This window comes from Engraulis encrasicolus, chromosome 15 (genome assembly GCF_034702125.1).
Source record: "Engraulis encrasicolus isolate BLACKSEA-1 chromosome 15, IST_EnEncr_1.0, whole genome shotgun sequence".
Classification (NCBI taxonomy): domain Eukaryota; kingdom Metazoa; phylum Chordata; class Actinopteri; order Clupeiformes; family Engraulidae; genus Engraulis; species Engraulis encrasicolus.
The window spans coordinates 21526704-21543421 of NC_085871.1; the positions used below are offsets into that span (position 1 = coordinate 21526704).

General features: G+C 41.4%; 2 protein-coding genes across 2 annotated transcripts; one reads left to right on the forward strand and one right to left on the reverse strand.

The window, feature by feature from the left end:
* On the reverse strand, positions 1-680 carry timm22 (translocase of inner mitochondrial membrane 22 homolog (yeast)). The gene has a single exon (XM_063217938.1). It carries the CDS (start codon positions 670-672, stop codon positions 67-69), a length of 606 nt encoding a protein of 201 aa, XP_063074008.1. The 5' UTR covers positions 673-680; the 3' UTR covers positions 1-66.
* Positions 681-3104: 2424 nt separating this feature from the next.
* Positions 3105-13556, forward strand: LOC134464498 (tetraspanin-8-like). The gene is made up of 9 exons (XM_063217939.1): positions 3105-3485; positions 5383-5448; positions 5959-6075; positions 7052-7126; positions 7829-7921; positions 8983-9081; positions 10461-10517; positions 11049-11132; positions 13352-13556. Exons 1-9 carry the CDS (start codon positions 3426-3428, stop codon positions 13499-13501), a joined length of 801 nt encoding a protein of 266 aa, XP_063074009.1. The 5' UTR covers positions 3105-3425; the 3' UTR covers positions 13502-13556.
* Positions 13557-16718: the final 3162 nt, after the last annotated feature.

The window sequence follows — 16718 nt, forward strand, 5'->3', positions numbered from 1 at the left end:
GGCTAGGGCTCCGACTCCAGTTCAGTGTTGAGTGGTCATAAACAGTGTTTGGCCAGCTGATCTCCATCACCGCAAGTAGTACTCAATGGCAGCAGAGAAAGCAGCGAAGCCTCCGCATCCCAACACGCCCGCCTTCAACCCGGCACGGAACCCAATCGCTCCTCCTGTCACACATCCACTGTACACGGCATTTTTCCAGTCCGATTTGCCTCTGTGTGACTCGATGATGCACTCTGTGCAGGAAAACATGGCTCCGACGATAGCAAAGTTCTTGGCGTATGACATGCCTCTTTGACCCATGTCTTTCAGCACCTCCTTCGCCGTGGGGGTCCTGAGGGGGTCTTTAGGGTCATATCCAACGTTGGTGTCGATACCAGCCGTGAAAACACCAAACGCACCGCCTAGCACGAAGCCTCCCACACAGGCGAGCAGTGCTTTGAATGTACAACTCTCCATGCCTCGTTCGATCATCTTCTCCTGGTCCGTTTTCTGTGGGCTCGGCATGGGCCCCATCACGGCTGGATTCAGGTCTTTGAGGGGACGTTTGTCTCCTATTAAATGTTGCAATATAAGACTGTACTGAAATTCAGCTGTTGGATCCATATTAGCCACAGAAGCAGATGTTGTTGCGGACGACATTGCAGCATCGCTGTCACTTGTGGAAGCCGCCATGTTGGAAGAATTAATGTACTACTTCGCGTGACACTTCAAGGCGCTTGGAATCCTTCTAGAACTACATGAGCAATGCTGACACCGCGTGGACTGGATGACACCTGCCTTTACATCAAATCAAAGCCAAAGCACCACAAAATGAGGCTGGGTATGTGAAAAATATAAGCGACATGGTAAGATGTAGCCTAATGTTAAATGGTCATTCGTTGAAGAGCTTTATCAGATTTTTGTTACGTATGTAAACATAGGCCTAACTGAAACCATTTCCTCAGTTGTTTTTGACAGCAGGGGGAAAATTGCCAGGCCTATCTAATGTTGACGTAGCTGACTACTTTTTCATTAATGATACAGTGGATAGCCAATTGAAAATTTGCACACCCCTGTTCAAATGCAAGGTTTTCACGATGTAAAAAAGTGGCAGTAAAGAGAAACAATTCCACAACTTTTCCCACAATATAAACTAGGCCCTACAGTGTACATGCAAAAAAAAAAAAGGCTTGTGCAGGTTGCAGTAGCCATAGCCTACCCTGTAGGCCTACTATTCTGATGCATACCATTTGACTCTCAACATCACAAATTAAATGACATTGCAATGCTGCCCCACCATTTCACTGTGAATGAATGCCTTATGGCCCCCTATAGTCCCTGGGGGATGTTCACTCTCAGGCCCCACAGGAAGCAGCCCCTAGGCTTCTAACAAAAATACTGAATCATCCAGTTTCTTTGCTTCTAATGTGTGTGACACTGGGAGCATTCCAATATGCGACCTTGCGTCCTCCACTTGTGCTTGTGGCCTCGTCCCGCCTCCTGGCCTCTCCTCCGCTGAGAAAACCATCAAGTTCTCAGCTGTCAGCCTAGCCACAACAACTTATGGGGGACTGTTTTTCATTCACCATCCCAATTGCAAATGAGAAAATGAATTTACAATTGAGCTTTTGCAAGATATTTCAATATACGGTAATGCTGTTGTCAGTGATGTCATCATGACGTATTATTTCCTGGTATGAGGCCACAAGCACAAGTGGAGGACGCAAGGTCGAATATTGGAACGGACCCACTGTGACATTTCAAGTGACGTCCACCCGTGACGGATAGACTGGATGTATGAGGGCAGTGTCAAGCCAAGAGACAAACAATCCTTTTACTTCCTTTACAGAGAAACAGAGTTCACGTTCATTTCCTTCATTTGCCCCAAATAGTGAACAAAAAAAAACTCCTACTCTATTATAAAACTGAAATAACCCCAGGGTTAGATCTGTTTCAAATCGGAAGATTAATTAATTCTTTCTGACACTGCTAGATAGGGCCCAGAGGTCTACATGTTATTTTCTAATAAAAGGGAAAATATTATTGAAACATTATTCAGTTGATACATTTCAAAACAAAGTAATGCAGTGATGTAGGCCTAGTCGCCTTTGTTTACTGTTCATACTTTCCATACTGTTATGTTATGTCATCCTAAAAATAGGGTCCTTAATTTAATAACAAGCAAGCATTCATCTCCCACTAGACGATAATATGTGTTATGGTGCAAGAGCAAGAGAAACACGCTTGTCATGCAGTGTCAACGTGATCCATTCTCGTTTATGTCATCTTCTGTAAGTCACTTTCGATTAACGCCTCTGTAAGTGTAATGCAATGTAATACAACATAATGACAGACTTGTGTGTTTGTGTTTGCGTATTTACTAAAGTCAGCTGCAGTCGAGATAGACATCTGTGTCTGTGAAGCTGCAGTATGGGCCTCCAAAGTGGTGAATTTCGATGCATTCCAGCGCTTTTCCAGCTAGCGAGATCTTGGGGCCATCGCCGTAACTACCATTGAGGACACAGAGGTCATATCCTCTGTATTTTTTTTTATCTATGATGAAAATTGATATATGATCAACAATGATAAATTCAGTCTGTATACGCCACCCCCATTTATCCTCAAGGCAGTGATTAATGAAAACTAACTAAAGAGTTTGACTGAAGTGTTTGAAGCATTCTAAATGTACATTAGGCTATGCAGTGCAGCGCGCAGTATTTGACCTCGGTATTTGAAAATGTCTGGTTAAGGCCCTGCTCGGGGCCTTGGGAGTGCGCTGCGTCGTACAGCTACAGCTGCTGCCTGGGCGGATCCAGGATGAATGGACAATTCCCTGTATTGTGGCTCTTGTATTTTCGCTAAGAACAGATGCCTTTGTTTCCTCTGGAGCCTAACTCATTGTATATGCCCTCCCACCACATGTGAAAAATTCACTTTTTTCTACTTCTCTTCTCCCCAACACACACACACACACACTACACACACACAGGCACACACATACACACACACACACATGCACGCGCACGCACGCACACACACACACACGCGCGTGCACACACACACGCACACACACACACACACACGCACCCGCACATACACACACACACACACACACATTTGCACACTCAAAGGGACACGGACAAACAGATGTTCCTGGAAGTCCATCTGTAAAGAATCTCTAACGAAATGCAGTGTATGTGTATTACCACTTAGCTTCTTGTAAGACGGGACTTAAGACCGCAAGCAAGAACACAAGGGCATCACTCGCAGAAGAACTAAAGATTCTACGTGTTCCTCCTTACTGTGCTTACTCATCTCGTCTCTCTCTCTGTTGGACTATCAACAAAGCAGCTTTTATTATTTAATCCTTCTCGTTGTTGTGGTTGTGGCTGGCTTGTCTCTGCTGGGTTTCTATAGACAGCTGATGGTTTTAGGTGCAGAAGGGCATGGCACCTCCCAACACCTGTCTAAAACGAGCCTTCAGCACTCTTGATGTCGTACTTACGGTAAGCTCTTTGAATGTGTAATATTGAGACTGTATACTGGCAAATGATTTTTGTGAGGTGATGAAATCTTTGCATCTACCTAATAATAATAATAATAATAATAATAATAATAATAATAATAATAATAATAATAATAATTGTTGTTGTTGTTTTACAATGTATATTAGACTGGAGTTTCTGTTCCTTGACGGTTCTTTTATGTTCCAAAAGAAGTTTGATGACTGTGAATTGCATGCTAATGATGGTGAACTGTATGCTGTTCACTCAGAGCTGGATTAAGATGGCCCGGGGCCCCTGGGCTACTGGTTGCTGTAGGGCCCCCTCGGAATGCAAATTTCTTGACAAAGTTCCATAGACTGTACCATAACCATGATCTAGGAAAAAGGATAGCATGTCCGCCAACTGTGGAAAGGAGAATTAACAAGATTCACTTTTCAATATCGCATCTTGTCACAATTCTGCAATTTTCAACTTTTGGCCAAACGGGGGCCCCTGGTAGGTGGGGGCCCCTGGCATGTGGGGGCCCCTAGGTGGCAGCCATATCTAGCCTGTGCATTAATCCGGCACTGTGTTCACTACTATTGCACTGTATGGTACAGCTGAAAGGCATGCACAGAGGCCACTTTTAACTGATTGTAGTAGTCAGACAATAGGTCCTTGTTTGGCTTATGGTATAGCCACTGACCTGAGGAGACATGTGCGTTTACATGTCACCCGGTGTCATCCTGCACTGACACACATTGCTTTCTGTGTTCTGACTACTTCAATTTGCATCATCTGTTTATCCGATACATGGCTCATTACCTGTGCAAGGTGTCTCACAGTTGAAAAGTAGGTAACACTTTACTTGACGCCGGCGTCACACATATGACATAATGTTGTCATAACATTGTCATAATGCCGTCATGCATGTGTCATTAACATTATGTCAATGTCATAAACATTGTATGACTTTGTCTTTAAGTGAAAATTGGATATGACAAAGACAGGCCTAACAATGTCAACTTTTCATGGTCACAAAACATTTCTGACATTGGCATTATGTTTGTGACTCATTCATGACACTATTATGACACTGTTATGACACTGTTATATCATACGTATGACGCCGGCGTCAAGTAAAGTGTAACCAAAGTATAACACATCCTTTCGTCAAAAAAAATTGTCAAACATTTGTCTTCGTGTGACAAAAAAGGATAGCATGTTCACAAAGTTACTTTATACACAGCACGTCCGAAAAGTTGGCAACAAAACAAAGGTCAAACACACTAATATGTTGTTGGGCCGTATTTAGCTTGGGAGTTTATGCTGCAGCTTTTATGTTGTATTGTTTCAATACACTTCTACAATGTCTGGGTTTATTTCCGTAGCCTCTTACTGCAGATGGGGTTGCCAGCGACCCTATTCACTTGCTGAAAATGCTTAACATCATAACAACATTGCTATGACATTACAGAGAGCCATAGCGCTGTGCTAAGGAGTTAAGTGTTGCAAGACATTTACACCCAGATCTCGTATTGATGATGGTCTGAACACTGTGCAAAGTCCTCTCCAGCATATATCCCAAAGATTCTTAATGATCAGGTTAAGGTCTGAAGTCTGTGAGGTGGCCAATCCATGTGTAAAAGGTTCCACAAAACATAATTTTAAGCATAAATTGCCCTCCACAGAGCCCAGACCTCAACCGCATTGAGAATTTTTGGAATGCTGTAGAAGACTTTGCATGGCATTCCAACTACCATCATCGAAAATTACCTGATTTTTTGCGAAAACTTAATGCAATGGAAGGAAAACAAGGCACCTTGCTTTGGATGTGTCATCAGCTACAGTAAGTGTTAATGTAATGTGATTTAATGTAAGTAGGATGCTAATAACGGTACTTCATATTTTTGTGCAGATACTTGGGGCCTTCATCCTTGCCTTTGCGCTCTTCCAGCATGGAGTTCTTCATAACGAGCAGAAGGTAACCAGGCAATGGTTAATTTGCTTATATACATACACACATCCAATTACATATTTCATTATTGTTCTCTTTGCCATTTCAAATGCTGTTTTTTTTCTCTGCCCCAGCATTGTCAAGGTTTGCGGGAACCTGTTGATTTGGTATAGCTTGAATGAGACATAAGAAAGCCAACTCTGTTTCCAGACTGTAGGCCTATATTAACTGAAGATGAAACCTGGTCTGGTTAAGTGCTTTTAAACAAATAATTATAACAAGGAAACAAAGAGTTAAAAGGTAGAAGAATAAGTACATTTGTGATGAAGTATATCACTAGTGCATAATATTGCAGCCTATTCCAATGTTATTCCAATGTAGGCCACCTATGAGAACCTAATGAGGGTCTTTTGCTTTTCTTTTACTTTTTCTTCTACGTTATACACCTCTCTGCCAATAAGAAAACAAACCAAAATGCTCCCATGACTAAGAACACAGAGTTCAAAATGGCTGCCTGTACTGTGTGTTTGTGTCTAGGTGGAGGAATTCCATGTGGTGGTCATCTCTGTGTATGCCATCGGGGCAGCCATTGCTGCCGGGGCAACGCTAGGACTGTATGGAGTACGGAAAGAAAAACAGTGGGCACTCATTGCGGTAAGGTGGCACGTACAGTCCTTGGACAAGGACATATAGAGTCATTGTGATGTGTCACTCTTGGACTTAATGACCAGGCGGCAATATTTGACACCATGGATATGTATTTGTTGTCTAAAACTGCCATTGCACTCAAAAACATGACTTCACTGATTAGATGGCTAGATTTAAGGAAGGGTCTAGACCTAGACGACCATGTGAACATGACACACAACGGGTATGCCCTTGCCATCCAACATTGCTGCCTGCAAATGGCATCAAAACAAATCATGCTAGGGGTATGAGGCAGGAACAACTTATTGTAACTAGTGTATAAAGTCATTGATGGCACCATAGCACAGAAAACACTGGTTCGAAAGACTGAAAGAAACGGTGGGCATTGACACATTTCTGCCTATTAGGCTATAAGACCAGCTCTGCTTATGTATCAGACTTGATGTACAAAGAAGCCTTTTTTTAGCCTTAGATAGATGAACTGCACTTGCAGACATGTCAACATTGAACCAGAGGGCTATAACCAAAACCTTTCAAAAGCATTATGTACAATTGAATGACAGTGTTGAAAGAAGCTGGCGTCTATGCAAAATTATCTATTTTGTGTAAAGATATAATAATGATTCAGGATCATCTAATCGTCATGTCGAAGAGTTTGTAAGCAAATGGACACCTCATTGACGTAAATATAGGCAGGGTCGCTGAGAGGTTTGGCTGGGCACAGGACAAAGATGTCTCAAAGCTCAATTCTGCCCCCCCCCCTGGACCCGGGACAACTGTTCCCTTTGCCCCCCCCCTGTCAGCACCCCTGACTATAGGTCAGTGTGGAACTTCTTCTTGGATCTTGAAAGATGCTAATTCAACTGAGCCCGTTCAAGCTCCGATAAGTCCAGTTGCTTACATCTAAACTCTTTGGATAACATGAGATGGATGAAGGAACTTCACAAACATGATGGCAAACTGTGCTACTGTCTTTTTGCAGTCCTCATCGGGCATGCTGATCGTCAGTCTATTTCTTCTTCTAATCTCCATAGCAACCGCGATTGAAGCTAACAAGGTGAGAGACCTTGATGACATCCAATGTTCAGAAACCAGGACAAGGCTGTACAGTTTGGGGACCCTGTTAATTATCGTTTTTGCGGGCTTTTTGAGTGAAAATTATCGTACAAGACCAAAATTATTGTTTCAAGGCATCTAAATGAACTGAATGACAACTCTGAAATTGTCGTACATCAAGTTTTTTGGATCGTACAGAGGAAAAAATTGAAAAAGTTATGGTACAAATACGATAATTATTGTACATCTGGCAACACTGGACCTAATGTTCATTTATGACTGATTATAAAATGGTCCCTCCAAACCCAGCCTCTAATTTAATGTAACATTTTGCAGTATGATGTAATGTTTTTATGCTCCACAACCTAATTCTTGGTCATCTACAGCTGTGTTCAATCATTCTCATGCTGTGTGCAACTCTCTGCCTGTCTTGAGTTTTCATTAATCACCTGATTCAGAGGTATGGTAGGCCCACTGTATTACCAAATGTATTCGCCTTGACACAGTCTGCCATCCCAGATGAGATGAAGTTGTAATAGCTACAAAAGGTGGGCCAACATCACATTGAACCCTATGGGTTAGGAATGAGATGGCAGTTAAGTTAATATATGTGAGTCAAGGCAGGTTAGCGAAAACTTTTCATAATAAAGTATTTTTTAATGCTGGACATCCAGTAGTATTAACCACGATAATTTGTGTCCAGGTGGAGCAATACATTGAGGAGTCATACAAGTTGGACCGCCTTCATGAGGCCAGCGAGGAGAGACAGCACGATGTGGAGGAGTGGCAAACTATGGTAAGGCCCAATACGTATGAATGGCCATCAGAGTACTTTGCTCGTGAATGTCCGTTAGGCCCCTTTTTGGGGGAAAACAAACAGAATGTCTCATTAACTTACATGCTACATCGACTCACCTAAATTAACACAGTCCATGCTTCAGCCATGGCTGTTTGGCTATATTATTTGAACAGCTGACAACACAACACATTGTCAGCATGTTGAGCGGAAACAACGCTAGTCTTCAGGTCCTTGTCTTTCGTTTATTCTTTCCCAACACCATCAATTGACTTTCCTTGGGGGTTTTCCCCAATATTTTCCCTCAAAAAGGGGCGTAACATACATTATGGGGGGCATCACGACATTCATGCGTATGCAGCTTTCCTGATTCCTTCGATTAACAAATTCAGTTTCCATGTAGAAGAACAACGCTAATTATGTCTGAGAGTTAAATCAGTTTTTGAAGTTACTTTTGGTTCAGACATGTACAAGTTTTTACGACCGTCAGAACATGTCAGATAAAAGATAAAAACTTTAACATGTCTGAAACAAAAGACACTTTAAGAATTCAGTTTCCATATGTTGTGAAATTAAGCCTGTATATTTGTGTGTTGTATTGTGTTTGTTGTATTTTGTTTTAAGTACTGCACTAAATTCTACATACTGAATGCTTCTACTACAGTACATGTCTTTATTGAATAGATTGATTGCTAGTGCTTTTTATCACAGTGAAATTCTTAACTTGGGTGTACTTTACCCCTTAGCACAGAGCCTATAACCTTACTTTCACCAAAATTGTAAAGGCTATGTCTTAATCTGTTACTTAAGGCTGTCGGTACTGTCATAACAATGTTGTCATAATGTAGTTGAGTATTTTCAGCTAATAGCGAATAGGCTCGCCGGCGACCCCGCCGGCAGTTAGAGGCTACAAGATCTGTATTTCATTTTAAAAGATCTGAGATTGTATAACTTCCCAACTTTTGCAATATTGTCATCAGTTAATCATTGAATCTGTGTCATAGGGTTGTGTCATTGTGTCATTTGTCATCTGTGTCATTTGTGTTTTTTTCTCCAATCAGCTCCAGTGTTGTGGCCTTCACAATGGCTTCCACGATTGGCACGGCCACCACCCCGAGTCCTGCCTCTGCCCAGAGAAGCCAGACAGCTCCATCACATGTGTGAGTGTGCTGCACATCTACTGTAAATGAGGCCATCTGAATGCCTGTCCTCCAGTAGTTTCCTCCATCCTCCTGCTTTCTGCCTCGGTGTCGCTCCCATCTATCCATGGATGAAGCGGAGAGGGAATCGATGGAGGATGGTAGAATCAAAGAATCAGGCTAGGACATTTCCGGGATCCATGGGATGTCAGGTGAACGCCCCTTTAGAAGACCTTTGAGTAGGAGACCTTTGGAGAACTTTGGTTGAGAATAAATTGAGTTCCTTGACACTGTGGATGGCAGTAGTGCACAGCTTGTGCAAGCCACCATCAAACATCACAAAAACAGAAGAAGAACACCTCCTTATAGAGACCAAAATTGTGCACACTCTTTTGCATTGGCTGGGCGGAGTATCTTTCTCTACTATATGATTCTTTGGTTGAATCAAGTGATTTCCCACCCAACTAGGCTATTTAGCATGGCCATCTCTAGGTTAAAAAAAACGTTATTGGGTAGTTTTTTCGTTAGATATATGGCCTTAGAAATCAATAGAATATAATTCAAATTTGGTGGGATTCAGTGCATCCAGGCAGTTTTTCAGCATTTATTGGACTGGAACTCATCAGTCATATCTGGCAACCTTGCAATCACCACATGCCGGCACGCTTCTATGGCATGTCAGCACCCTCCTTTCTCTCCTCGTCCTCTCAAGTTGTTGTGCTTTGAGCCATGCTCAATGGCATCCAGTCTTGAGGTAGGAGGCTGGACCATGGAGGAAGGACTGGAGGATAGATATCGATCTGTAATCACTGGCACCTTGTAATCCCCAAGCCCTATCCTGACAACATTAGCTTTAGTTGCAGAGGCATTGCCCCTACAGCAAAATTACACTGGACTATTAGATAAAATGGAATAGTCATGCCATTTGGGACATAGTGTGTGTGTAAAAACAAGGCAAGGATAACTGCAAAATCCAAACAAAAGATTCCAGTAGTCTGATTAGGTCTATCTGTGAAGACAAACTACCCAACTATATTAATATATTTTTGAACTAAACTAAAGACAATAACGTTTTGTGGACTACTCTTCAACTCTGAAGTCACAGTGATATCAGACTTGAGCTGTGTTGTATAATAATCAAAATGTATCGATATATCACAATATCATCTGACAATTGAATCGAATCGCATCGTATCGTGGAGCATTCTTAAGTATCGAAAATAATCGTATTGCTGGCCCCTGGCCAATGCCCTAGCTCCATAACATAATAGAAGTGGAAAAGTAATTGGAAAAAAGTCGAATCGCATTGTATCGTATCGTGGGTCGTTCTTAACGATTATTGAATCATATCGTCATGGAGCCTGTGATTTACACCCCTACTGTGTTGTGCTCTCTTGCAGGTAACCGCCACATTCCTAAATGGGACTGCTACAATAGAGGAGCAGGTGTATGAACAGGTAACCTTCCTTTATAAACTGGAAACAGACAGTGACGATGACTACTACTTTTACCCCTTTTTTTAGCACGTTTAGTTGGACTTTGTTTGGTTCTTTTTTGTTGGCAACATGAGACACAGGGATTGATTTTACGTGTTTGTTGTATGTGTACAAGTCTAAAAAGATATATTCAGAGAATCTCATCATAAGCAAAAGATTAAAATAGGACTGAGTCACCAGGTGTGTGTGTGTGTGTGTGTGTGTGTGTGTGTGTGTGTGTGTGTGTGTGTGTGTGTGTGTGTGTGTGTGTGTGTGTGTGTGTGTGTGTGTGTGTGTGTGTGTGTGTGTGTGTGTGTGTGTGTGTGCACGCGCACAAGGAGTCCAATTGTTCTTTTTCCATGTTAATATCATAGGAGCCCGGGTCATGGCCCCTGCATTCAATTAATCTTTGTTTCTCATGCACAGCTAAACTAATATAATTATCATCTAGAATGATTTCTGAGGTGATAAAATGGCATTCACTTAAAGGAAGCATTGCATTTATCTTTACAGACCTGTGTGCCACTGATGGTTGGGTTTATGAGAAGGGCATTCAATGTTTTCCTGACGTTGCTATTCGGTTTATGCATTCTTGTGGTAAGTAACACAGCATAGATTGTGCTAGTATGGTATTATAACAATAATTTCATTTCATTAATGCACTCACTTGTCTGTTGATTTGATACTATAATTTATATGTTGTTGATGATGATGTTGTATGTACAGTGCCCTCCATAATTATTGGCATCCCTGGTTGAGATGTGTTAAAAGCCTTAAAATAAATTCAGTGTTTATTGCAGAAGAATACTGTCACACTGAAAATTTTAGGAAAATGTAGCCTTCAACTCAAATGAATTGTAGGAAAATAAAAAAAATCCCTGACTAAAAAATAATTATTTTTCATTAAATCACCTGTTCCACAATTATTGGCACCCTTAACAATTCCCAGGAAATAAATATAATTGAAGCATTTCTGTCATTTCTACAGTAGTTTACAAAGTTTACCAGAGTATGTAGGAACATTTAATTAGTAATTCATCACTTCCTGTTTCCCTGGGGTATAAATATGACGTGACACCGAGGCCATTTCTCTTATCCACTCTTAAACATGGGAAAGACAAAGGAACACAGCATACAAGTGAGGCAGATGTGCGTCGACCTTCACAGGTCAGGCAGAGGCTACAAGAAGATTGCCACTCAACTGCAGCTGCCCATATCTACTGTGAGAGGAATAATTAAGAAGTTCAAAACAACTGGAACAGTGGTAAACAAGCCTGGACGAGGACCCAAGTTTATTTTGCCACCACGCACAGTGAGGAGGATGGTAAGAGAAATCAAAATATCTCCAAAGCTCACTGTTACAGAATTACAACAAATGGTAGCATCCTGGGGTCACAAAGTCTCCAAATCAACCATCAGGCGCTGTCTACACGCCAACAAGCTGTTTGGGAGGCATGCACGGAGAAAACCTTTCCTCACCCACAATCATAAACGCAAACGTCTGGAGTTCGCCCAGCGGTATTGGGGCTTCAACTGGGACCGTGTGCTTTGGTCAGATGAGACCAAGATTGAGCTTTTTGGCAACAAACACTCTAAGTGGGTCTGGCGTGCCACGAAAGATGCGCATGCTGAAAAGCACCTCATACCCACTGTGAAGTATGGGGGTGGGTCAGTGATGCTGTGGGGCTGTTTCGCTTCCAAAGGCCCTGGGAAGCTTGTTAGGGTGCATGGCATCATGAATGCTTTGAAATACCAGGACATTTTAAATCAAAATCTGTTGCCCTCTGCCAAAAAGCTGAAGATGGGTCGTCACTGGGTCTTTCAGCAAGACAATGACCCTAAACATATGGCCAAATCTACACAGAAATGGTTAACCAGACACAAAATCAAGCTCCTCCCATGGCCATCTCAGTCCCCAGACCTCAACCCCATTGAGAACCTGTGGGGTGAGCTGAAGAGGAGAGTACAGAGGAGAGGACCCAGGTCTCTGCATGATTTAGAGAGATTCTGCAAAGAGGAATGGCTGAAGATCCCTCTTTCTGTCTTTTCCCATCTTGTGAAACATTATAGGAGAAGATTAGGTGCTGTTTTGTTGGCAAAAGGGGGTTGTACAAAATATTAACAACAGGGGTGCTAATAATTGTGACACACATTATTTGATGTCAAATAATTATTTCTTTATGTGGGATTTTTTCCCCACTGAATAAATGCACTTGTATTGAAGGTTGGATTTTTCTCTTTTTTTCCATTAAGGTCCCATATTATTTAGAGAAAAATAATAATAATTGGAAGCTAAAAAACACATCTCAACCAGGGGTGCCAATAATAATGGAGGGCACTGTATATCTCAATAGTCTCTTATTTATACATATGCATTTGATTTTTAATGATAATGACGATGACAATGATGATGCCGCTGCCACTATTGTTATACACATTTTCTTTGAAAAAAGAAAGCATCGCGCACCAGTAATTTTTCTGAGTTGCTGACTCTAATATCTAATGCCACTTTTCCACTGCCGTTTTTCTGGTAGGTCTACAGCTTGACACAGTGCGACTCGGCCGCCACTTTTTGCTTTACGATTGAGCTGTGTCGTGCCTATTCGAAAAGCAAAAAGTGGTGGCAGAGTTACACTGTGTTGAGCTGTACGCCTACCAGAAAAACGGCAGTGGAAAAGAGGCAATAGAGAATAAATAAAATGTCACACTCTCTGCTCCAACTTGTTTGAAGGCCAGGCGGCCAAAACGTCACTTGAGCAGAGTGTGCGAATTCTTCTTTATTTTCTTTGACTCACATTTTCTTTGTCATTGTGTAGGTTGCAGCGACGACTCTGACTATCGCCTTGCTTTATCAGATGAGGAAGAAGGAAGTTAACACATCTGTAGTCTTCAAACTCACTCCAAGTGGATCCACCTACGCACAGTTTGCCAATGCCAACTCTGACCAACATTATCTGCTAAGCTGAGAGTGGACACGCAAAAACACACACGCACGCACACACACACACACACACACACACACACACACACACACACACACACACACACACACACACACACACACACACACACACACACACACACACACACACACACACACACACACACAGCTTATGAAAAATTCTATTTTGAAGTAACACATGCACGTGTATATATGCTGAAAGAAACAACGTATAGAGGCTATAGAGAAAGTGGGTGTTTGTCAACTAACGTCTATGCCAGAGATCACTGTGACATCATTTGAAATTAAACAGGCATCTAATTTAAAAAAACTTGTTTTTTTCACATTACCCTTCCCGGTAACATCTTATTTGAAGGGGTCTACATAATTGTCTCATATGACCTGCATAAGAATGACATAACATGGGGGGTGCTGTGGCGCAGCGCGCTAAACTCCCCACATTTGGGCTTACATGCCCACCCATGGGGACCCCGGTTCGAGACCGGCCACTATCTTCGACTGTCCTGTCAAATAAAGGCAAACGCCCCTAAGAGCTCTTTTCCAAAATGAGATATATCCATTTTATAGAATGTTGGGAAATTGACATTTTTGTACTGGGCATTCCATTGAATTGCATGCATTTTATAGAGGTTTAAAAAGCATGTTCTCAAAACATTTGAATGGCAAGAATTCACACATAGATGATAGGACTACGTATCAGTCAATTCCAATATTAATGCAAAAAGTCAAAAATAGGGGATATAGCGTTTTGGATAAGAGCTCTTCATATATAAAAGAATGAGACATAACATACATCAAGAACATTAATTCCACATTGTTGATGTTTATAACAGTTGCCATGACGTGCCATTCGTGTTTTGGAATGTGACGCTGACATTGTGTAACATGACTCTCGACAGATTACATTGCAAAAACCGAATGACACATTATAACTGATATTATTATAACTATAATGATATTGATATTCCTGGGTAATGGGTAATGTCATTCATACAGTATGAAGGTTACAAGTCACCCTTATGTTGACCCCCAGTGTTACTCATTACTTTTATGGTGAATGTGTTTGTCACTAAATGTGTTTTTGTCATTGACTCTTTAAAATAAACATACAATGTTTTCATTTACTGTTCTTTCAGTGTATACATCATTTATAGACATGTTATACCATAAGTCAAAGATGATTGATGGCCACGACTGAAATCTGATTCTTTGTCCATAGTTTGACAGTGTGGCTTACAAATATCCGTTTGTGTTATAACTGTGAGGTAACCCTGACTCTGGTCATTAATAGTTAAATTATGCACATAATTATATGTTCAACCTAGAGGTTTTAGCTGTATTGCAATTGGGAGAATATTTGCTCTTCTCTATTATGTACCCTTTGCATGTAATGAATTCTTCTGACCAGCAGATAGCGGCAGTGTCATAAATACACTTATTAACGGCTCTGACATACACAATCATGGGCAACATGTCACAGCAGAACTAGGCTCCGCACGCCTAGAACCACGTCTGAGGCAATTCTAAAATTGACCCGGTTAGAACTGAAGATGGGTGCATATGGTAAATGCAAATAAAAAGTGAAGCCATGCCTCGGTAGAATGAGAAGCCCTCAGAATCGGTAGATGGGAAAGAGACTTATGTGCTGTAGTACATGTCTATGGTCAGTGGTGTAGTCTACTTTTTTATGGTGGGTATACTGTATATTTGAGCATTTTTCGAAGTGGGTATACTGTATATATTTGTGCTATTCTAAATAATGGATCAATTAATTTTAAGTGGGTATACTGAAAACCCTGACATTTTGAAGTGGGTATACTCCGTATACCTGCGTTCTACGTAGACTACACCACTGTCTATGGTTCCATTACTGTCAAAGCAGACAGAAATAAGCTCTTGCGAAATAGAGCCATCATAAAAAGCGATGACACACTTCCTCACATAGTTATTGAGGACAGTTACACTTTTCATGTAGTATATAATCTTTGCTATACTGAATGATTTGGAGGGGGTTGTAACTTCATGTGTGTAGGGATACATCCTGAAGGGCCAACCACATTCATGTGCCTACCGTATTAATAAAGACCTTGCATTTTGACAAGGATCTGTGGAGAAAGCCTTGAAAGAGAATACTGCGAACTACAGCTACATAGGCCTAATACTGTGTGTCTCTTACCGCTACAAAAAAATGTTTAAAAAAATGCTGTTTTCATCCATGTGGATATACAGCACTAGTGGAAAACTGCTCTTTTGCCCTTGACCAAAAACTGTTCACCGTCCAATAGATTTAGCTTTTGACATTTCCAGTTTGTACAAACCCACAGGCTAGGCAACAAACTGCTTGGCCCTCACTCATTCGTTTTCCTGCAGTTATGTTTATAGACCTGCAGAAGGTTTGTGAGCCATTGCATCATGACAGTCAGATCAGAATGCTACATTTCATCAGCTGTGATACAACGTGTACAGGATTTTCATTGGCAGTAAAGGTGCACTGTCTAATATTTATAGCAGTTTATTTCCAGAATTCATGCTGCCCATTCACTAATGTTACCTTTTTCATGAATACTTACCACCCTCAAATTCACCATATTCATTATGACTGGGGAAATTGCCCTTTTCATACATGAAAAGGGGGATCTTCTCCATGGTCTGCCATTTTGAATTTAAAGAAATGGGCCTTTTTAGCGGAAATTCTTACTGTATTTTTGGCCACAGGCTACTACTGGTACTTGATGCACTTTCTGTTAAAAACCCCAAAAAGAGAGGATCAGTGTATGGATTCCAATGTATATTGGAATGAACAGACACAGTTCATAATTGAAGAGTCATGCTTACAGAGAGAATAATTCATTTATCCCATGCTAGGTCTACTTATAACCAACAGAGGGCACACCATACCATTTTTAAGAGAGCCTGAGACCAAACAGTTGGTGGGCAATGACCTGTGTGTGTGTGTGTGTGTGTGTGTGTGTGTGTGTGTGTGTGTGTGTGTGTGTGTGTGTGTGTGTGTGTGTGTGTGTGTGTGTGTGTGTGTGAGAGAGAGAGAGAGAGGGAGAGATAGAGAGAGAGAGAGAGAGAGAGAGAGAGAGAGAGAGAGAGAGAGAGAGGGAAGATATATTTTTGGGTTTGATTTTAGCTAGGGTCATTCACTGCCTCGCTATGTTGGAAACCAATTTTTGTAATGGGAAGTTTACGGAGCCAGGCCATTGTTTTGTACGGCA

What these genes read in the sequence shown, in the direction of transcription:
- timm22 (XM_063217938.1), bottom strand. Translation starts at nt 672, where the DNA reads ATGGCGGCTTCCACAAGTGACAGCGATGCTGCAATGTCGTCCGCAACA.
- LOC134464498 (XM_063217939.1), top strand. Translation starts at nt 3,426, where the DNA reads ATGGCACCTCCCAACACCTGTCTAAAACGAGCCTTCAGCACTCTTGAT. An exon ending in AACAGTGGGCACTCATTGCG is followed by an intron (nt 6,076 to 7,051) that starts GTAAGGTGGCAC and finishes GTCTTTTTGCAG; the next exon opens with TCCTCATCGGGCATGCTGAT. An exon ending in CCGCGATTGAAGCTAACAAG is followed by an intron (nt 7,127 to 7,828) that starts GTGAGAGACCTT and finishes ATTTGTGTCCAG; the next exon opens with GTGGAGCAATACATTGAGGA.